The sequence below is a fragment of the Cryptomeria japonica genome, chromosome 5 (assembly GCF_030272615.1).
Source record: "Cryptomeria japonica chromosome 5, Sugi_1.0, whole genome shotgun sequence".
Lineage (NCBI taxonomy): Eukaryota > Viridiplantae > Streptophyta > Pinopsida > Cupressales > Cupressaceae > Cryptomeria > Cryptomeria japonica.
Window position 1 is genome coordinate 188,248,461 of NC_081409.1, and position 22,551 is coordinate 188,271,011.

The 22,551-nt window shown below is 43.1% G+C and overlaps 1 protein-coding gene across 10 annotated transcripts in view; it reads left to right on the forward strand.

Annotated features, from left to right (window-relative positions):
- Window positions 1-22,551, forward strand: part of LOC131060881 (uncharacterized) — a 73,891-nt gene that overhangs the window by 19,412 nt on the left and 31,928 nt on the right. For 4 of the 10 annotated variants that reach the window (XM_057994297.2, XM_059221317.1, XM_057994296.2 and 1 more), the window contains 4 exons: window positions 21,182-21,251; window positions 21,488-21,723; window positions 21,938-22,048; window positions 22,208-22,375. In XM_057994297.2, the coding sequence (XP_057850280.2) occupies window positions 21,182-21,251; window positions 21,488-21,723; window positions 21,938-22,048; window positions 22,208-22,375 (585 nt within the window). Of the gene's footprint in view, window positions 1-20,924; window positions 21,009-21,181; window positions 21,252-21,487; window positions 21,724-21,894; window positions 22,049-22,207; window positions 22,376-22,551 lie in introns of those variants that run through there. The other 6 variants (XM_057994301.2, XM_057994302.2, XM_059221318.1 and 3 more) reach the window with 5 other exon arrangements.

The window sequence follows — 22,551 nt, forward strand, 5'->3', positions numbered from 1 at the left end:
CTACTTTCTTTTGTTTGTTGATGATTTTAGTAGGAAAGTGTGGGTGTTTTTCTTTAAGTCTAAGTCATATGTGGTTAAGGAATTTCAAATGTTCAAATCATTAGTAGAGAAAGAGTTAGGATGTGACATCATAACTCTTAGATCTATGTAGGTGAATTTTGTTCAAATGATTTCAATGAGTTTTGTGCTAAACACAAGATCAAGCATCAATACACAACACCTTATACTCTAGCAAAATGGAGTAGCTGACAAAAGGAACCATACAATTACGAAGATGGCCCAATGCATGTTGGAGAACAAGAGTGGTCCTTAGAAGTTTTTGGCTGAGGTAGTTTACATTGCAATTTATCTTCTCAATAGGTCTCCAACACATGCTATGAAGGAGAATTCTCTAGAGGAAGCTTGGTTTGGGAGGAAATTGAAGGTGAGTCATCTTAAGGCTTTCAGTTATACTGCATATGTTTGAATTCCAAATGCAACAAGATCCAAACTGGGCTTGAAGAGTCAGAAGTTGATGCTTACAAGGTATAGTGATATTCATAAAGCCATAGGCTAATTGATGTTGACACTAACCACTTGACATTCAACAAGGATGTTGTGATTGATGAAGAAGTTGGGCCTTTCAGCTCCCTTCAGAGATCAAGGGTACTAAAGATTAACCTTTAAAGGCTAAAGATTTAGGCATCTAGCTTCCATTAGCTTCACTTGAAGGGGGGGACTGATGATTTTAAACATGTGGAATCTCTCAGGCAGGTACCAGTTCTAGAAGATTTTCTGAAGGAGAACTTGGATCAACATCTAGATGTCATAGAAACAGGCAGCACAAGTGATGGTGGTGCTAGCAACAATATTGTACGCAAATAAAACTAGTTAATTAAGTTGTAAGCTGTAATTGTCTTTGTTAGTCGGTAGCTGAAGGATGGTAGTTACGGTGTGACGGTTGGCACTCGCACCCCCTCGGTATCTTTATATACTTCCGAATGTAATTTGTAAGAGACGATTATGAATGGGATAACATCTCTTATATTTTATTTGATATCTATGGCATTATTATTTTGCATTACGTGTTGTATCTATATGCTTTAAGCTATTCACCTGAGAGGGTAAACATTTGGCGTCGTTGCCTAGACATACTTGGGAAAGGAAGGAGCGGATGGCGAACGGACACGATGGGCCTACCCGTTGGTGAGATAAACCCAGAGGCCGATGATGCGCAAACAGAGCTCTACCACGGAGAAGACACTACAACGAGGGAATTCTCAATCCTCCTTCAGGTGGCCATCAAGACCTACGTCCGAAGGGAGGCCATGGAGGCTGAAATCCCAACAAGTGCTGTGTGGACTGCACTGGAAGTTAGCCCCGCAGTAAATCGGTTGATGAACCACCTCCCCCGGTTGCTTGCACATGCATCATTGGCACAACGAACTCGCCTGGAGGAGATTGCCCGGGAAGAGCGACGCCAACAAATCCTCCAACAGTACGAAGAAAACAGCCGTTGGGAAGTGGAGTGTGATGGCACGAGGCCAAGAGGAAATTGAACCCTGAATCCCAGAGGGATAAAAGAACATTCTATATTTGAATAAAGGTGTCATAATATTGACACAAGTTGTATTTGATGAGATAAATTAATAAAGGAGTGTTTTGTTTTTATGTGTTGTTATTTATGGAAATGTATGGGAATTAATGCCCAACCTATTAAACAAAGATAGAAATAAGAAAGCACAAAGGGAGGAGTGGGAGGCCGCATAGAGGGCCTTGATTTTGGAACAAGAAGTAGAATGTAGACGGAGGCTGAGGCAACTTGCCGAAGGACGACCTATCGAAGGGTTGCCCGAAGGGAACCAAGGAGGTGTCACGGAGGGGGTAGAAGCCGAGGGAAATTTCTACGCGTCGCCAGAACACCGTAGGGTGAGAAGCCATGAAGAGTTTTTGGAGGAAACAAGGTTATGGAGGAATCTAGTTGAAGAGACTTGGGATTAGTTCAGGAACTTATCCCTTACGCCATGAAGTGAGGACCACCAAAGGGAGCCAGTAGCGGGCGCAGGTGAGAAGGGAGGGGAGGACAATCGTACGGTTGTAGGCGCGGGGGAGCTGCAGACACATGACAGACAAAACACCGTACCCTCAGTCACCCAAGCAGGACACACCATCGGTTCCGGAGGGAGTGGCACAGGTGCATGACAGACACAGCCACAGCCACATCCGGGGACACGACCCCCATCAATGGCCAGTAAACAGAAACTGCCGAAGTTCAATGTTGATGAGAAGGAAGATCCCATCCGCTATTGCTGCACTTGCAAAACCATATGGTTAGCGAACGGTGTTATCGATCAGGACGAATGGGTAACACAATTTCCAACAACCTTAAGGGGAGTGGCCATTGACTGGTACTCAGATATGGATAAGGCCAAATTCGACACATGGCCCGACTTGAAGGAGGAGTTCGGGATAGAGTTCCGCCTCCTTAGAAACGACAATGAAATAGTAGTCGAAATCTATGGCACAAAGCAGAACAAGAACGAGACTGTCCGAGCCTATAGTCAGCGGCTCAAGGAACTGTTGGGGAAAATGGAGAGTCAACCAGCAGATGGGTTGAAAAAGAGATGGTTCGTGGAGGGACTGAAACACTCCCTCCGGAAGAAGATGAAAATTGTTCCACCAACCTCGTTCGAAGACGCATATAATAGAGCGATGGATCTTGAGAGCGAGACCAAGACATCCAAGAAAAAAAAGGATGGCTCATCCGAGGATGATGACTCTTTCGAGGGAAGCAGCAACAGCGATGGCGAGGCAGGCAAAAAGGTGCAAACGCTCCAGAAAGACATGGAGCGAATGAGGAGATAATTTAAAACAATGAGAAGCACGGGTCGGACCGAAGGCGGCGTATGGTGCACGGAGTGCAAAGAGGAAGGACATACGAAGGGTACTTGCCCGAAGAAGGCCTTTTGTGAGATTTGCCAAGTGATGGGACACTCCATTAAGGAGTGCCCATGCAACATGAAGACCCAAAGTACGCAAATGAATCAAGTGTTGTTCACTGAGTAGGCCACAACATCCGCACCAGCGGGTACGGCCCAACAAACCAACACAACAGCATCATTTGGAGGTTACCGGGACAACACACGCGGCGGTGGAAGGAATAACAACAATAACAATAACAACAACAGAAGCCGTATCTAGTATGACTCCAAAGGCCGACCAATGATCCAGTGTAGGGCTTGTAATCAGTGGGGGCACTTCGCCCGTGATTGCATGAAGGAAGCCACCCCTCAGCACCTCTGCCGATGGTGTGGGCCAGGCGACCATGAGGACGCAAATTGCCTTAAGCCAGGGGTTAATCTCCTCAACATCGAGAAGACTGGTGAGAAAGAAGTAGTGGCGATCACCTGCGCTTAGATGAAAAAGGCCACTTATCCCGACCCTCGTATGGAGGAGAGATTATGGGAGGCAAAAGCCAATATTGAACATGAGATGACGGCCGAACGATGGAACAACGAGGTGGTAAGTACATCATCCCGTACGGAAGCTGAAAATAACATCATTGGGTAAGTACTGCAGATGGAAGTACCTATAAGGGTAAAAGACCTTCTAGAAACAATGCCACAATTGAGAACTGCCATTTTTAGTTCCATACAAACCACTGCACAGGCACCTTTGCGTACCACATGGGCGGAAGTTTCGGTCAACCCCTCGGTTGACCCAATGTTGTTGGCCTTAAATAGTGGTTGACATCCTGCTGTAGTAGAGATGGGAATTCTCCGGACTATCCTCAAAGACACCATCGTGGACAGAGGTTCGAGGGTGAATGTACTACCAGAGGATACGTGGAAGAAGCTCGGGAAGCCAACACTATGGCCACCCACGTTCAACTTGGTAGGTGCAGACTAGCACGACATCAAGCCACTCGACACCCTGATGGCCCAGCCAGTCACCATTGGCATGCAACCCTTCATACTAGATTTTGTGGTAATCCCACTCAAGAAGAAGGGGTACGACGCCATCTTGGGTAGAGGGTGGCTGGTTATAGCAAAGGTGAACCACGACTGGAAAAAGAACACCCTTTCTATGGAGAAAGAGGGGCGTGTTGACGTGTATTTTGTACACAATCACACACAGAATAAAATACCCAAAGGCATCTTATCCTCTCTTGAATAAAGTCTCTAATTGCTGAAGATATCGCAAGAAGGATCAGTTAGGGTGACTCCAATGTTCTTTTAAGTAGGGTCTCTACGTGTGGATAAGCTCCAGTGGTATGATGTGATTTGCTGGAATCACAAGGGGACTTACATTTGATGATTGAACTTCTGATTTGCCTTTGAATATTGCTGGAACACAGGATCTTACTGCCTTAGATTTAAAAAAAAATGGAAAAAAGATGAGGGCGAAGAGAGGATCTAATCCTAATACTAAGAATGTAGGAGCAATGATTGATCTTTGATGAAACTCTAACTAGGACTTGTTTTGACATTGCAGGACCATCTCCACAAGGCTAGTGCGATCTTCGAAGGGAAGCTTTATGATGTTCAAATCATCACTGCAGGCATAGACACCATCAGGTTGATGCATATCAATGAAGAAGCGACAATTGAAGTTAAGCTTAAGCTGAACGATTCCAGTTGACTACACAAGGCAAGTCTGCAATCAACAAACTGCTAGTAGTATGGATATGCGAATTTCACCATCAATCAAGCATATTTCTTCCACTCATCTAATAACATGAAATCAAATACGAGAAGTATAAAGACCATGCAAATTGTCGAATTGACCCATAAATTTCACCATTTCTTCAATGAAGTTTTACAAGTCTCTTACAACAACATCTTGGCAACAATCTTTGCCTTCTCTCTCTACTCTACTCTAATTGCTATTCTATCAACTTCTAACTACTCTCTATCTACTAACTGCTTCCAACTATTTTCTACTCTCTAACTGCCTTTACAAAATGAAATGCCAGGGCATATATAGTGCCCACAATACAATTTGATGGCTTAGATCAATTCGAGATCAATGGCCAAGATTTTACAATGAAAACCCTAATTAGGGTTTGTTACAACCATTACATAACATTTAATGCTTGACCAATGATAAAATTGTATTGCTTGGACACATGTCCTCTCTAGGAAATTCCACCAATGGATTGCTGGGGTAGGTACATCGGAGTTTGTGCCACCTTCCATGAGTTAGGTACATTGAATCTGGATGTGCTGAGGTAGACCACACTGACTGGAGAAGTGATGACTAGGATGCCACCTCGTCCGACACTTGTAACTTGGTAAGTATTCAACTTGATGTTGTTGAGAAGCTAGCTTTAATTAATTCATCTGGAACTATTTGCTTCTTCAACGAACCTTTATTCTAACTCCTTGTGTCCTTGATGTGCAGGATGATTGATGTACCTCGCCTTGGAATACTGGATTGGAAGGGGTCGCCCTTATCTTGATGATGCTGGATCGAAGAAGGTCGTCCTTGTTGATACTAGGCTGGAGGTCGCCCTTGTCCTTGCTTGATCGTCCTTGATCTGGCTTGATTTTCCTTGAGAAGAGTCCTCCGACTTGTAGATCTTTCGAGCTTGGAGTCGCCATCTTGATACCTACACAACATTTCAAAATTAGTAATAGATTCTGCAATGTATAAACGTAGATTTAGATTAAAGATTGAATTTAGGAAACTTCATGATAAGTCTTTGAGTTATCATTTCCTAAATATGATTGAGCTACTGGGAATTCAAAATTTCAAAATTCAAAATTTAGATTGAGACTATGACGATCAACATTCAAAATTTAGACAAAAGAAGACCTCGCCATACCTTGCTCGAGAGCTAACTCTAAAAATGCAAAATAAGGCAATTCGCCTAGGCAAAATCGAAATTTGAAGTTTTCAACGTGATCTTCCTCTAGCGAATGCCTTCCTTGTCAATTCCACCACCTTTGGGGTCTTCAACGTGATGATGGCAAATTCGCTCCACTTCAAACCAAGTTCGCACTCCCTTTGATGATATTTCGCACTTTCTCCTTGTCTTCCAAAATCGCATGTGCAAAGATGATAAAATGATGATTAAAAATGCAATAACTCACCTCTCCTTTATAGGCGCTCACCTCCTTAATCTCCCATAGGCCGACTTTTTTAAAATAAGGCAATTAAAAACAAATTTTAAATAAAAATCAAGGCCGACTTTGTTAAAATATGGAAAATAAAATCCAAGCGCCCCAATTTTATTAAAATTAATAATTAATTAAAATGCCTTCGTGATTAATTTTTTTGATTTTCTAAAAGGCAAAATTAATTAATAAATGTTTCATGCGCTATTTTTAAATGCTAATTTTAATTGAATATTTCAAACTTTATCGATTTTTAGCATTTAATGTAATTTGAAAATGATGTTGGCGCCAAACATGGAAGATGTAAGGGGTACAAACCACATCGCTCTGGTCCCTGGGAGAGGGACAGGGGCGATTTAGCGTTTTGCTCTTGTATTTCTTGTCTTTTACGTTCAAAACCACCTCCTCTATGTTGAAACTGGCATCTTCATTGGGAATCCTGAACTTGATTGATTCAATGTTGTAAATGAATGCCCCTTAGATCATTTTCGCTCTGGTCCCTGGGAGAGGGACAGGAGCGATCTTGTATTCACTCCTTGGCCTTTGTCTTCTAAGTTGTCAAATTGATTCGTGAGGTAGGCAATGATCCCCTTGTTTGTTTCACACACGCAAAACTTCTTCTTTGCAAAGCAAACTTGTCCTTCAAGTGGTCTTCGCTCTGGTCCTTGACTGGAGGACAGGAGCGAATTTTAGTTTCTAGCTCAAATTTGTCATCTTTTAACCTTAACTCCTTGTTCATCACCTTTCAAATGACGTTTTCAACCTTGTGTAACTTTGATTTGAGGTGATCCTTTGGAAAGAATGATTGATTTTATGAATATCGCCCTGGTCCTTGACTGAAGGACAGGAGCGAATTTTGGTCTATGGTGCAAATCCTCCATCATATTGATATCAAATTATCTTCAAGGCATAAAATAATGTCCTTTATTCCTTCTTGAACGTATGAAATGGGAGTGACATTCAACATTTAAGCACATTTAGACATTTCGCTCTGGTCCCTAGGAGAGGGACAGGAGCGAACTTGGCATTTCCATCCCCTTTTGCGGTCCTTGCAACTTTATTTCTCTCGAAGCATCTTCAAAACATCATTGCCCCCTTGTACCTTGGTTTGGAGTGGTTTAAACTTGGAGGGAATATTAAATAGTCTTGATTTCGCCCTGGTCCCTGGCTGAGGGACAAGAGCGATTTTGCTTCCACAGGCCAAACTATCAAGATTTTAAGGCTTCAGTCACTTGACAAGGCAAAATTAAGCCATTTCCAATGCCTAGGATCAATTATTAAAATTTCCAAAATTTGGTCAAAATCATTCAATCAGACAAAATTCCATAATTCCATCATCAACACTTAGGCAAAATTTGGACTCGCATTCAAAATTCCGACTGCACCCAGACAGACTTACTTGACTCCTGACAGATTCACCTCACTTCAAAATTGCATCTTATGGGAGGAAGCTCAACAACTCTTCAAAATAGACTGGACTCTAGCTTGAAAACATCAAAATGGAAACCCTAAGACTTAACCCTAGTCTAGACGACTGACTCACTAACCCAAAACCCTAAAAAGGCAGAGAGAAGAATAGGCAAAACGAGCAAAAAGAGGGGGTCCCCATTTGCAATGGGGCGATGTGTGAAAACGTCACAACAGGGCAGAAGTATACCATTGATCTGAGGACCTAGGTTGTCGGCGAAGAACTGGTGTCATCTGTCTTGGATTCGGAGGATTCAAATAGATGGAAGTGGGACTCCTATGAAGGTAAAGACGAGAGGGAACCAAACAAGGAAGGAGTGCTGGAACTTGGCGGATGTTCAGAAGATGACACTTCCTCATTGAATGGACTCTTCCACTGGCAAATGGAAGACTATGAAGTGTTTCACCCAGCTTGTCACATGCTACAGATTGAGGACGAGCAAGGCGAGAAGGAGTTTCCGCCAGAATACACGGAGTACAAGGATGGAGACGCCAAAGTAAATGATGCCTCGGCATACGAATTTTCGAAAGATAGGCCAATGCGGTACAAAGACCCCACTGTGAAGGAGACAAACCTGGGAGACACTACCAATCCTCGAAAAATCTGGGTAGGCAACGATTGGAGCCCAGTGCTGAAGGCTGGAGCATTCAAAATCTTCTTGGAATACAAGGATGTATTCGCGTGGTCCTACAAGGATCTGAAGGGGGTTCCGCCATAAATGTGTGTCCACCGGATACCATTGGTCCCAGGAGCTCAACCGGTACGGAAGAGGCCATACCAAATGAACAAAAACTATGTTGCGAAGGTGAACGAGGAAATCGAACGGATGTTGGAGGCCGACATCATATTTTGAGTGGAGACAAGTGAGTGGGTCTCGTCGATTGTGATTTCACTAAAGAAGGAGGCCAACGAGATCCGCATTTGCGTGGATTTTCGGTGCCTCAACGCAATCACCATCAAGGACCCGTTTCCCATACCCTTCACAGACAGTATCCTGGAGGAGGTGGCTGGCCATGAAATGTATTCATTTCTTGACGGCTTCTCAGGGTACAACCAAATTTCGATAGCTGAGGAGGACAAGCTAAAGACCACCTTTGTGGTGGAAGATGGAGTCTATGCGTACAACCGGATGCCTTTCGGGTTGTGGAACACTTCCGCAACCTTCCAGAGAATAGTTCTTCACATCTTTGATAAGATGTCGGTGGGAAATTTTAAAGCCTTTTTGGATGATTGGTCGATCTTCAGTAGTGAAGACACTCACTTGGTGGCGCTGAGAGAGTGCATGGAGCGATGCCGAAGGGCCAGGCTCGCCTTAAATCCACGGAAATGCCGGTTTATGGTACCACAGGGGAAGTTGCTGGGCCATATTATTTGTAAAGCTGGACTGAAAATTGACCCAGATAAGGTACGAGTAATTATGGAAATGGAGTTGCCCATTGATGTGACAGGAGTCAAGTCCTTTTTTGGACACATTGGATACTACCGGAAGTTCATCAAGAACTTTGCCCAACTTTCATTTCCACTCGTCAAACTAACTCGAAAAGGCGAACCTTACATATGGGAATCAACACAAAAGGAAGCATTCCAGGAACTCAAGACGAGACTCGTGGCGGCACCCATTTTGGCCTATCCAAACTGGGACTGAGAATTCTACGTACACGTGGATGCCTCGAACTATGCCATTGGTGCTACGCTGGCGCAGGAAGGGGCACATGGGTTGGATCACCCCATCTATTTTGCGAGTAGGTTGATGTCGAAAGCTGAAAGGAACTACAATATCACCGAGAGGGAGGCCCTCAGGATGGTCTATGCCATACAAAAATTTCGACACTACCTGCTAGCGACACCCTTCACCTTCTATGTGGACCGTCAGGCCTTGATGTACCTGGTAAACAAACCCATCATCCAAGGTAGGATAAGCAGATGGCTACTGCTACTTCAAGAGTTTACGTTCACAATAATTGTACGGCCAAGCAAAAGCCATGTCATTGCTGACCAATTGTCCCGGATTAGGTTCGGAGAGCCGCCAGAAGGGGTAAATGATGACTTCCTAGATGCCCACCTATTTAAGAACGCAGTACTACCACCATGGTATACTGCCATCGGGGAATATCTCTCCACCGCCGTATTCCCCCAAGGCATGCCGTCGGGAGAGCGAAGAAAGCTTGTGTTGAGAAGCCGCACATTCCAGCTGATTAATGGGTTATTGTATAAAATGGGGCCCGATGAGGTGTTATGCCGGTGTCTAATGGAGGAAGAGGTGCCAAGTGTCATGAGGGAAGCACATGAGGGGCCCGCAGGAGGCCATATGGGACCAGACACTACGACAAGGAAGGTATTACTAGCAGGCCTCTGGTGGCCCACATTGTATAATGATGCGAGAGAATGGGTAGTAGGTTGTGATATGTGCCAGAGAGCGGGGAGGTCGCTAAAAAGGGATTTCATGCCCCTCAACCCTTCGCATGCTCAAGAACTATTCGAGCGCTGGGGGCTGGATTTTATCGGGCTGCTCAAGGTGAGTCACGCTAGGAGGTGTCGCTACATTGTGGTAGCCACGAAATATTTAACTAAGTGGGTTGAAGCGCAAGCCCTACCTGACAACTTAGCTGTAAGTACAACAAGATTCATCTACGAGCAAATTATTACACGATATGGGATCCCTATGCAGTTGACAAGCGACAGGGGTGGACATTTTGTGAATCACGTTATTAAACTCCTTACTACGGAATTCAAGATTTTCCATTCATTGTCTAGCCCCTATTACCCGTGAGCCAATGGGCAGGCTGAGGCTACCAACAAGATTCTCGTGGGCATGGTTTACAAGTCGTGCGGTGTCGAGGGAGAAGACTGGGAAGAAAAATTACCTTCGGTCTTGTGGGCCTACCGCACAACCTATAAGTTGACCACCGACCAAACTTCGTTCCAACTCATGTATGGGCAGGAAGCTGTGGTGCCAGCGGAATTCATGGTGCCAAGCCTTCGCATTGTAGTGGAGAACAGACTCGGGGATATAGAGAGCCTAAGGGAGAGATTGTATGCCTTAAGCAAGCTGGACGAAAAAAGAATGATGGCATAATGGGCCACAGAGGTAGCCTAGAAAAGACGGAAGGTCTGGCACGACAAGCATCTTCGGCGAATGAAGTTTAGTCCGGGGCAATTAGTGTTGAAATTCAATGGGAGGAACGAAATCAAACTAGGAAAATTTAAAGTGCGATGGCTAGGGCCCTTCAAGGTACGCGAGGTCAATGCCAACAGGGAGATTAAGTTGTGGACAGTCGACGGGAAGGAGATACTTGATGCCGTCAATGGGTTGAAATTAAAACAGTACCACGAAAGACGGGCGACCGACCTCGAACCCTCTAGACGGGCGACTGATCCTGAACCCTGTAGAAGGAATAACAATTAAAAAAAGAAAAAAGAAAAAAGAAAAAAAGAGAGTATGGTCGTACGAGTTTGTATGAGAAAAAAAAAAAAAATTTAAATTAAAAGAAAAAGAGGAAAAGAACACGGGGGAATCACCGGACGGTGGACCACCGAACGGTGGCAACACCGTGCGGTGGAAACCTCCGCAAACATAAAGGCACCGCACAAGCACATAGCGACATAAGGAAAACACGCAGCCCTGACCCAGCCCACACACGCAACCCGCACCGACGGAGTAGTAAACCATCCCGGGGCCATATAACACACGAGCAAAGTATTAACGGTATGACAAAAAAGGGAACAACATTACCGTACGGTTCCAGCAGCCCGGTGAAGGTACAGGGAAAGAAAAAGAGGCGTGTGCTTGATTATTCTAACCCTATTCTTTTTAAAAGAGGGCACAAACGACAAAGGGAGCATTATTTAATGGACGCCAGTGGGAAAAGTTGGCAAAAGCAGTTATGGCAGTTACCTGTTACAGTGCCGTCAACCTCAGGGAACTAGAACGTGGTCCGGATCCTACCTTCGGGTGTAAAGGTAAGAGGTGGCATGGTTGATAGCAACAAAAAGAAAGGGAAGAGGGTACAATCCAAGGTGTAACAGACTCCCGCAAAGAGTGAGGTGACGATGGACACGATCACTTTCGAGGGTTTAACTGGCACAGATTGCAGAAAATGGTGAAACGAGACCCCGAATGATGACCCTATGAAGATACAACTTCGACTTGCATAGGTACAGTGGGCCATCCAGATGCCAATTTTTTGCATCAGGGACTTCGAGGTGGTGCTGCGGGCCATGATTGGTACTTATGACTCGCACAGGCGGTAGTCAGTATTTGATTATGACCATCAACAAATTACAGTATCGTTTGCTTCGATCGAATTTACTAGAGTTTTTGGTATTTCGGGGGTGCACGGAAAGAAAGTGGATAAGGCATAGAAAATAGCCCCAGATTTCAAAGACAAACTTCTGAAACTAATGTGTCGCGACGACCTCACACAAGCGGAACTTGCTAGTCTTCAGCACGCAAGCAAGAGTCGCGGTCTGAAGAAGTCGTTTCTAAGAGAAGAATATGGCGGTGTCTGGTGGATGTATTGAAGAGCCGGTTGATGGGAGCAAGTCGGGCTTCAGATATTGCCATGGCACAGGTGGTGCTCGTGAATGGCATCCATAACGGTATAGTATATGACTGGGCATCTGTATTAGCAGATAGGATGGAGGAATTCATGACTCTCCAGCACAAGACTTTCTACATGCCCTACCACGCTATCGAGCTCTTTTTGGATGCAGTATGCCTTCGGGGCTCACCGGACGAGTACTTGGTGCCACAAGGTCGTGTACACCCTACTCCATGGCACCAAGCGGAGATATCCACTCTGGCACGAAATGGAAGAGGAGGGTAGTGGTTTCAGCGTCGGCAACAGAGTCGGAGTCCACCAGTAGTGACCCCAGTGAGGAGGCAGAGGACAGTGATACGGCCACGGAGACTAGTTTCAGAATGGTAGGTCAGAGTGGGCAATAGGTAAAAGAGGACATGGGGGCCACATCAGTAGCAACCGCACAACCTCTCGATGGGTAGACGACTCCAGCAGGAACCACGTTGCCTCCTCTAGGCGCTACAGTGACCACGTTACCTCTAGGTGTGGTAGTGCTGGCCGTGCCCGTTCCTGGTTTTGGGCAAGGCCGGACACCCGTGATTATGGTTCCTCCACTTGCGGCTGCGACACTGGTAGAGTCTCTGGTGGTCGATGAGAGTCATCCCACGACAGTAGTAGAGTTTGGAGGGACAAATGCTGGGAAGATGGGGGTACTAGTGGAACTTCCTGGAGAGAGTGGTCCCCCTTCTCAGCAGGATATGAATGCATGGCTGAGCCGGTTCAAGTTGGCACCAATAGCCCCGGCTGGAATGGTAGTTCTTTCTCCAAGGCGTGAGCAAAGTCCTCACGAGGTTGTGGACCTCATCGGAGATGGTTCGCCAGAGCCGACCCGGAGTGTACCGAGGGACCACTCACCCATCCGTGAGTTGATGTTGAGCCCTACGTAGGAGTTCACCCCGAGCTCCCCACAGACTTCCCACGAGGCTATGGAGGAGCATGGTATCGTAGCATCTTCGAGAGGGGATGGTGACAAGGAATTAGAGCAGTTCCTGGCTGATATGGTAGTGGAAGCGAGACGGGTGGTAGCCTCCGTGCGGTCTCAGGGCGAGGCCCGGGCAGACGATGAGTTGGAGTGGCTACTGGGGTTTATGAGGGACAAGTGCAGGACCCACTTTACTCAGTGCTTTGAGTTTGGTGGATGGCTTACCATAGAGATCTTAGAGATGTTGGAGAATTGGGGCCTCCGGGAGCAGGTTGGCGAAACCAGCAGACATGCATTGTTGAGGCAACTAGAGCAGTCCTTTTGAGAAACTTACTATGAGTTACGGAGGACGCAATATATTGCCGACAGTACAGAGACCTAGTGCAGGGAGGCCATGTTGGCACTGGACAAGTTGGCTACTAGGCTCCAGCAGATGGAGGAGCTCCACAGAGAGCAATTGGCTCGGGTGATGGCCGCATGGGATGAAGAACGAGCTGCCTTGGAGACAGTGTTAGCCGGAGAGCGGACGGCTAAGGGCGCCTTGGATGCACGGTTAGAGGAAGTGCACGAAGACAGGACTCTATTGGAGAACCGACTGCGTAGTGCTTTGGAGCAGGTGGACCAGAAAGACAAGGAAGTCTTGGAGGCAGCATTGATGGTGAAAACAACGATGGAACGCCAGATGGTGGTGGAGCGGGACCTCAAGCTACGAACTGAACAGGTCTACGAGTTACGTGCTCGCTTGAGCGCCGCCCCCTCTCCACCAGGGACACTTCCTCCACCCCCTTCTCAGTCCTTTATGTTGTAATCCTTACATGTTGCTTTTCAGTCGTCAGGGGACGACCTTGTTTTTTGGGGGGGATGATGTTAGCGGCAATATTGTACGCAAATAAAACTAGTTAATTAAGTTGTAAGTTGTAATTGTCTTTGTTAGTCGGCAACCGAAGGATGGTAGTTATGGTGCGACGGTTGGCACTCGCACCCCCTCGGTATCTTTATATACTTCCGAATGTAATTTGTAAGAGACGATTATGAATGGGATAACATCTCTTATATTTTATCGGATATCTATGGCATTATTATTCTGCTTTACGCTGATTTGGATAGAGAGGTTTCTAAAAAGAGATCCAAGTGGTAGTAAAACACCATTGCTAATGTTTGGGATGATGAAATGATCAAGGGTTATTCATCTAGAGGCAAGAATTAGTTGAACACAATTAACTTTTCTCTATTGTCTAACATTTAGGAAATTTACAAGCCATAGATGTTTGAGGAAGCAAAAGGTAAACCTAAATGGTAAAAGGCCATGAAAATCAAACATTAGAGTCTTATGAAAAATAGACTTGGATTCTTTAGATCTTCCATCAAGGAAGAAATCCATTGATTGTGAATTTGTTTGCAAAGTCAAGTACAAATCTAATGGTACATTTGACAAGTACAAAGCATGGTTGGTCGCAAAAGGGTTCTCACAAAGAGAAAGTATTTACTATGATGAGACCTTTGCTCCTACAACAAAGATGAGCACCATCTATTTAGTTTGGCTATGGTAACATAATTTTGTTGGAAAGTCCATCAAATGGATGTAAATACCTTCCTCAATGGTGACTTGGAGGAAGAAGTGTACATGACTCAACCTCAAGGTTTTAGGTTGCAAGGAAGGGGCATTAGCTATGTAGATTGACTAAAGCTTTGTATGTCCTGAAGCATGAACCTAGGGCACAATATTAAGATTGATAGCGACGGTGGGACCACTGGCGGTGGCACCACCGGCAGTGGAACCACCGTACGGTGGCAACACCGACGGTGGGACCATCGATGGTGGACCACTGTGCGGTGGAAACCACCGCTGCTGCAAGGAATAAAGGCGCGGAGACATAAAACGCAGCCCCGCACAAACACGCAACCCCCGCACAAACGCACTCCGCCCAACAACGCAGCGCCCACGCAAGGCATACACAGCCATACACAGCCATCCAGGAGGTAGTTAAGCATTCGGCGTGCAGAAGGAGGCCCGTATGGTGTGTATGGTAGACAGTTGGTCGTGTATTCTGTATGGGGTGATCCGTACGGTGGAGGGGTGTTGACCGCATGATTGGAGGTGTCAGTGTTGTTGTTGACCGTACGGGGAGGTTGTATGGCCGGGGTGCCATCGGGGACATTACAGTGAAAAAAAAATGACGACCAGATTTAAAATCATTTGATGGAGTCTGGAGCCAAGACACTGAAAATATTAGAGTGGAGAAGACGGGTTTTGACATCTTAAAATATCACAGAAATGATGTGTGCCATGGACTTTCGTGTGGTTCTGAGGGTTGTAAATTGGTGTACTGGCGCTGCCCCCGGACCCCGCAAGGGGCACTGCCCCTCGACCCTGCTGGGGTGCTACCCCAGACCCTGCGGTGGCGCTGCCCCTCGACCCCGCTGGGGGCATTGCCCCCAGACCCCCAGTTTATTTTTGAGCTACAATACACTTTTTCAGTTGGCCGATCGACATTAGAGAAGGCACGGTAAGTGTTGGGTTGTCCCGTATTGTGAGAAAGAAGCCTAAAGCTTAGCATTGGCAGGGAAGCCATAAGCCGTAGAGGGAGACAGATTTGGACGTTGCAAACAAACAGAGTCTGAGGGAAGGCATTGTAGGCACGCGAAGTTGTACGGTACCAGGGAGTTATTAAGTTTAGTTATTAGCCTTTGGGGAGTGTGATGGAGGATTTGAGGCGTCTCCTAGCCTTTGTGCCAGAGGGTTGTGGCCACCTCCATGTAGGAATGGTACGCTTGAGGAACTTGGAGTATGTCTCGGCTGGACGAGAGGTTGCCTTGGTGGATGCAGAGAGGGCTCGGGAGGAGCTGACCACCAGGTTGGAGGCAGTACTAGCGTGAGACGTAGCTCAGCGTACCCAGGAGTTGGATGTCGAGAGGGCAGCGTGGGTGGCTATTGAGGACAAATTGGCTAGGGAGACAGTATCATTTGAGTAGCAGTTGGTGGAGGCTGAGACTGAAAAGCGTGTTTTGCAGACAAGTTTGGTTTAGGCACAGGAGGAATGTGATGTCAAAGGAAGCAATAATGGTGAAATCCACACTTGAGCATCGGATGGTAGCAAAAAAGAGTTTTCAGGCGAGGACACAGCAAGTGTATAAGTTCTGGGCTTGCCTGGCGTCAGTAGTTCCTGCCGTTCATGTCTATTTTGTATTAAGTCGTCCGGAGTCGACTTCTTTTCTTGAGGGGATGATGTTGCCGGGAATAATCATTATGTTATGTTGTCATATTATGTTTATGTTGTCGTCGGTAGTAATGAGTTACAGCGGTCAGTTAGTTAGTCATCCTGAAGGGCAGTTGGACACGACAATTGGTTGCACCCCTTCGGGTATTATATATTGCATACCTTTTCTTCGAAGTGGCATCAGAATAGTGGTATCAAATGTGATGTTATGGCACTTGATGTATATGGACTGTTGAATTAATACAGAGATTGGTTCTTTAATATATTTCCATTATGTTCTGTGTATTTACTTTCTGCATTTAATCGTTCACCCGAGAGGGCAAACAACAATATTAAGATTGATAGGTTTTTTGTTCAACATGATTATATTGAAGCATGAACCTAGGGCACGGTATTAAGATTGATAGGTTTTTTTGTCAAAAGTGTAGGCAATGAGATCATTTTATTGGTCATTTATGTAGATGATATCATCATTACAATTAGTGAGGCACATTGAATTGAACAAATTTAATATAATTTGAATAAGGCTTTTGACATGACAGACTTAGGTCTCCTACATGATTGCCTAGGTGTAGAAGTTTGGCAAAGAAGTGGTAATATTTATATTTCTCAATCTAAATATGCTAGGAGTTTGCTTAACAAATTTAGAATGATAGATTGCAAAATCTCGTCTACACCTTGTTGACGTGTTTTTTATGACAACACCTAATACAGAATAAAGTTGCCTAGATGGTCACTTCACTCTCTCTTGATCAAAGTATGATTGCATGCTAAGATTGCAGGAAGTTCATACAATCGACTCCAAGGTTCCTTTATGCTATGGACGTGACTCAGTTGGCGGATGTGTGATATGCTGGTAATCCAAGGGGACTTACGTTTGAATCGTTCTTTCACTCCTTTGTTGTGGCTTGGAACTTCATCATCAGATATGGCGATTCTGTGATGCTTCTGCTTCAAAATGAACTAAAACTAAAGGGGAAAGGGTTAGAGGATCTAAATCTACTCCTAAGGGCAATGATATCAATGAATAGTGCTCTGGTGGACAAATTCCAAATAAACCAAGCTCTGCTTCACCAAGTTTAACTACAACTCCGCAAGAACCGATGCAATCTTCTGAGGATGTTGAAGGATTTTCACATTGAGAAAGTGCATTTGAATACCCAACACGACGCAATTCAAACGACTATTCACAATCAAACTTAGCACAAATTTGGTGGCTCAGGCTAACTTTGCAGTGCAACTTACAATCAGCAAGATGCAAAAAGTATGAACCATGGAAATTCATCAAACACCATTACATTCTCCATTGAATCAAAGCACTATTCTACTTCTACTGTAAGTGAGGAAGGTGAAACCATGCAAGTTTTGAAAAAATAACTTAAGTGGACACCATCAGAGAACAATATTTCATTGTTATTATCTCAAAAACTCATCGCAACAATTTCATACAAATCTCCCTTTCTTTACAAATGAGGGGGGTCACCCCTTTATATAGGCTTCATGCCTTGGCCACATGCAAAACCCTAATTATGGTTTTCCCCTAAAAGATTTCCCACACATGATGCAACAAGGTGGAAATCAGCAATAAATGCCCATTATGCCCATATACAATCAATTCCAACCCATTACAATTGGTATCCAAAATGCATTAAATGCACCATTTCCCACTAAATGTGCCCAACATGCAATAAATATTCCTCCATGCAAAAAAATCGCCTCATCATGCCATAAACGCACCATCATCTCCACATGCGACGGTTGCTTGCAAAAGGAATCTGCCATAATACCCTAAACGTGATGGCTGCATGCAAAGAGATGCTCCATTAATTTAGCATGCGTTGACCCTGGAGAGAGAAAACTTTATCTGGGAAGAATTTCCTTGAGATTTTGAATTTCCCTGTCTTTGAGGATATTTTTCATCAATTTTCAACATCTCCTATTTCTTAGGAATTTTTTCAAATTTGAGTTTTGGGGTCCAGGAGAGAATTATCTCACTATTCCAAACCTGTCATCATTTTGAAATTTGGATGATTTTTGATGCTCGAAAATGGATTTTTTCAAAATTTTTGCTAAGGGGAATTTTCTTGTTTAGTTCATCTTTGATTCCTTCCTTGCCTTGGAATTTTTTTTCACCTTCAATTCATCCCGGCATGGAATTCATGTTATGAAGGAATTTTCATTTTTCCTTGATAACTCCATTTTGGAGCAAATCACTCTCCTTGGGCTCTAAATCACCCTGAGGGAGGAATTTTCAATTTCTTCATCTTTCCTTGGCACTGGGGTTTTAGCTCTTTTTCCTTGCCTTGGGCGTTAATTTCACTGGAGCAAAGAATTCTTGTTTTTGAGCATTTCCATGGCAATGTTATTTTGGCGCCCTTCTTCTTGCCTGGGCGTTGTTTTCACCTTGTGATGGAATTTTCAATGTTTTGAATTTTCCACGAGCCTTTGATTTTAGCACCTTGACTCCTCGGGCACATTTTTGCTTGAGCAAGGAATTTCAAGTTTTTAAACTTTTCCATGGCATGCTTGATTTGGTGCCCAACCTCTGACTTGGGTGCCAATTTCACTTGGTCAGGGAATTTCATGATTTTGAAGTTTTCCAGAGCTACCCCCATTTGGCGCCTTTCCTTTATCTTGGGCGCCATTTTCATCTGGTCAAGAAATTTGACTTTTTTCTCACTTAGACTTAGTTGATTTTGATCATTTTCGGATCAAGATGCCATTTTGAGGAATTGAAGTGATTTGCTATCTCTAGACTTAGAAGATTTTCACGCTGCTATCCACTTCTGGAAGGGGAGTTCCATACTTAGCCATTTTTTGATCAGTAGCCTGCTTTTTCAAACTTTCCGGATTTAGACAATTCTTCAGGATTGTTCAGTCTTCAGTGTTTGCTTGTGAAGAACTTGCCAAAAATCGACTTTTCCAAAATAGTAAGTGTTTCAAAAATGTTAGGATTAGGGCAAAATATGTCAGGAAAGCACTTACTAAATATAGAAGCTTACTAAAAATAGTAAGTTTGATTTTTGGCAAAATTAGACCAATCCAAGAGGCAGTGAAATCCCTAAAAAAGGAACTTTCTAAAAATAGAAAGTTGCTTAGAATTCATTCAAATTTCACGTGCCAGTTCCTTAGAGGGGAGGCTCCATTGCAACTTTCAGTTTTTGAAAACCCTAAAATCTAGGACTGAAGAATAAACCCTAAAACTAATAAAACGAGCCCTAGACTTAGCAAAATTGCCCAAATGAAAAGCAGACTTGATCAAGTTGACCCCCAAACACTTGCAAACTGAGGAGACTGACGAGAATGCCGCAAAGAGACCCAACAAACAAAAACCAAGAGATCGAGAGGGCCTAAAAAGTAGGGGGTCCCCATTTACAATGGGGCGATGTGTGATTAGGTCACAACACACCTATGGAGAAAGGGTTGAAGCTTTCAGCCAAAATAGACTCAAAGGTAATAAATGGGTCAACATTTAGGTAACTAGTGGACAACCTTATCTATCTTAGAAACACTAAACTTGATTTAAGCTATGTCGTGAGTTACATCTCCAGATTCATGACAACACCAAAGATAGAACATTGGGTTGTAGCAAAGCGGGTGTTGAGGTAGGTGTTAGGGACATTTGACTTTGGCAATCTACACAAGAGAAGCAAATATCTTAGGCTGGTTGGGTTCATAGATTTAGATTGGGCAAGTTTTTGTTGATGATAGAAAATTCACTTCTAGATATATTTTCAATCTTGGCACAAGTGCAGTTACATGGACCAGGAAGAAGCAATAGGTAGTAGCTCTTTCCTCAATAGAAATAGAGTATGGAGGAACAATCAAAGCAGCATGCCAAGTATTATGGCTTCAAAGGATGCTTTCAGAAATGGAAATGTCTCAAGTATGACCCTTCACCCTTGTTTTGTGACAATCAAGGGGTGCTAAAGCTTGCCAAGAATTTAGTCTTCCACGAGCATTCATTGTCATTTCATCTAGGAACTTGTAGAAGATGGATCAATGATGTTGCAATATTGTTCAATTGAAGATCAAATTGTAGACATTCTTACCAAGTCCTTGAATGCTAACAAATTTGTAAAAATGACAGGATAAACTTGCTATAGTTAGTAGATTGACCATTAAGGGAGGGGATTAAAGTAATAGTGTAATATTAAGTTTCTAATGGTCAATTAAATCGTTAGAATAGACTTTACGGATATTCTTTTATTCCATTAGATAAGTTCTTATCCTTTGCTTTATTAGTTGATCTTATCCTTTATGGATATATCTTTTGTAACTCTTATTTATGGAGGTTTTTGCTCGTTTGTTAACATCAAATATCTTTTTAATCATTTTGTGTCTTGTATTTTTCGTAATAATAATTTAGTAGACTATTACTGCATATCAAAATTGTGATGTACGATCATGTTAATTAATGCACACTGCAACTAACTCTTGCTTTTTGAGATATGGAATTGGTATTCATGTCACAGATTTAGTCAATTTGATTTGGTATTCAAGGAAGTGTTGATCTACTAAAGTTGATAAAAAATTGTAAAAAAACATGATAAGAAATCGAATATACCCTTATAATTATATTTCTGAATAGATTTTGATTTTCCATTAATATAATAGTGTTTATGGGATCCCAATCAGATACTGTTCAGTAGATGACCCTGCAAGCACATAGAAACAATCTGAATGTGCTGGAGGTACTAGAAGCTTAAAATGCCCCTACAAGTACGTTCCACAAAAAAAAAGACATTTCCATATTTTTAATTACTGTTTCCTGCATCATGGAACATGAAGAATCCTTTATTGCCTTAAGATAAAGCAGCCGCTACTATGTAGTGGGTTAAGGTTTCTGTATTAGGTTAGACATTGTAACTTACAACACTTTCTTTACCTTGCAGATTTTAGATATTGAATGGGCAAATGGAAGGGCACAGTTCAATATTTCATTCATAGATGAAAATAGAAAAAGTAAGTTCTTTCTACAAAATAGTAAACTTATTTCATTCAAATACCATATGTTCATTTCTTTTATAAATATAAGTTTATGAATACAGTTCGGGATTATATTAAAAGATACCTTGTAATTGTCTGTAGCTGTTTCAAATAGGTCATATGCCTATTGATTTTAAAAAATCTCTGTGAATATGGATATGAACATTCTTAAGAAAATCTGTGTATAGCATCTCATGTAAGTATAAATTCAGGAAGGAACTTGATCATTGGTGGAGATTACACCAAAAGCTCAGCATTTGATGAAAATGGACCTTTGATTCGACCAAGGCCACCAAGTAAGGTCTATTGTATTTCAGAAAATGGTGAAAGCATAGCCCATCCTTTATTCAAAGACAATTGGCAAGCTGGGGATGTGGTAGAAGTGCGTTATGGAAATTACTGGAGACCTGGAAGAGTAGTTGAGATGTCGTGTACAAAAGAAAAAATGGTAAGGAATTCAATCACTTTGTATCTAAAAAATAGCAGAAACGCCAGCATAGTTCAAATGCCTTAAAGCTATATTGGCACTCCTTCAATTGAGCAATTACAAGTGGTATTTTTTTGGGACAATAATGAATTGTTATAGATTTTCAGTGATTTTAAATACCATATTGATTAGGCATTACATCAAGGGATTCTTTTGTTGAATGGGACTGGTGTAGATATACTTTTATGATAGCTCAAATATCAAGGTTGATTCAACCATGGAGATCAGGGCACAAGTTACCTGGATGGGCAAGAGTTGGTTTCTTGTCAATGATGAAACGCTTCAGGTATGTCCTCAATTTAATTTTTTTTTCCATTTGTTAATGGTTATTTACTCTGTTTGAAATGGAATGTCAATAATTCAAAGTGGATTTTTTTACTTTGTTTTTCTGAATCTAGAACTTTGCACAAGTTTCTTTATAGATTTGTTTAATATTTATTGTTAGGTGGGTGCTAAAGGCAGCTTCAAGAATAAATTTAAACCATATGTTGGTGAAGGTCTGTTGAGTCCCAATAGGGTAATTGTTACAGAATTTGTTAGAGAGATTTTCACCGAATATCCTTCATTTGCAAGGACAATCCAAAGAAAGTGTCTCGGTCGCAATGGGAAAATGGCAAGTTTCAAGTGTTTAAGTTTGTGTTTTAATTATTAATTTGCAATAACTTGTATGGTTGTATAATTACCTTATTTTCTTGCATAGTATAGTTCTCAACTTCTTTCTGTAAAAGGACTTTTTTCTTGGCTCCTGTTTTTTCTTTGTAATATCACTTGATGTCAATCTTGAATGTA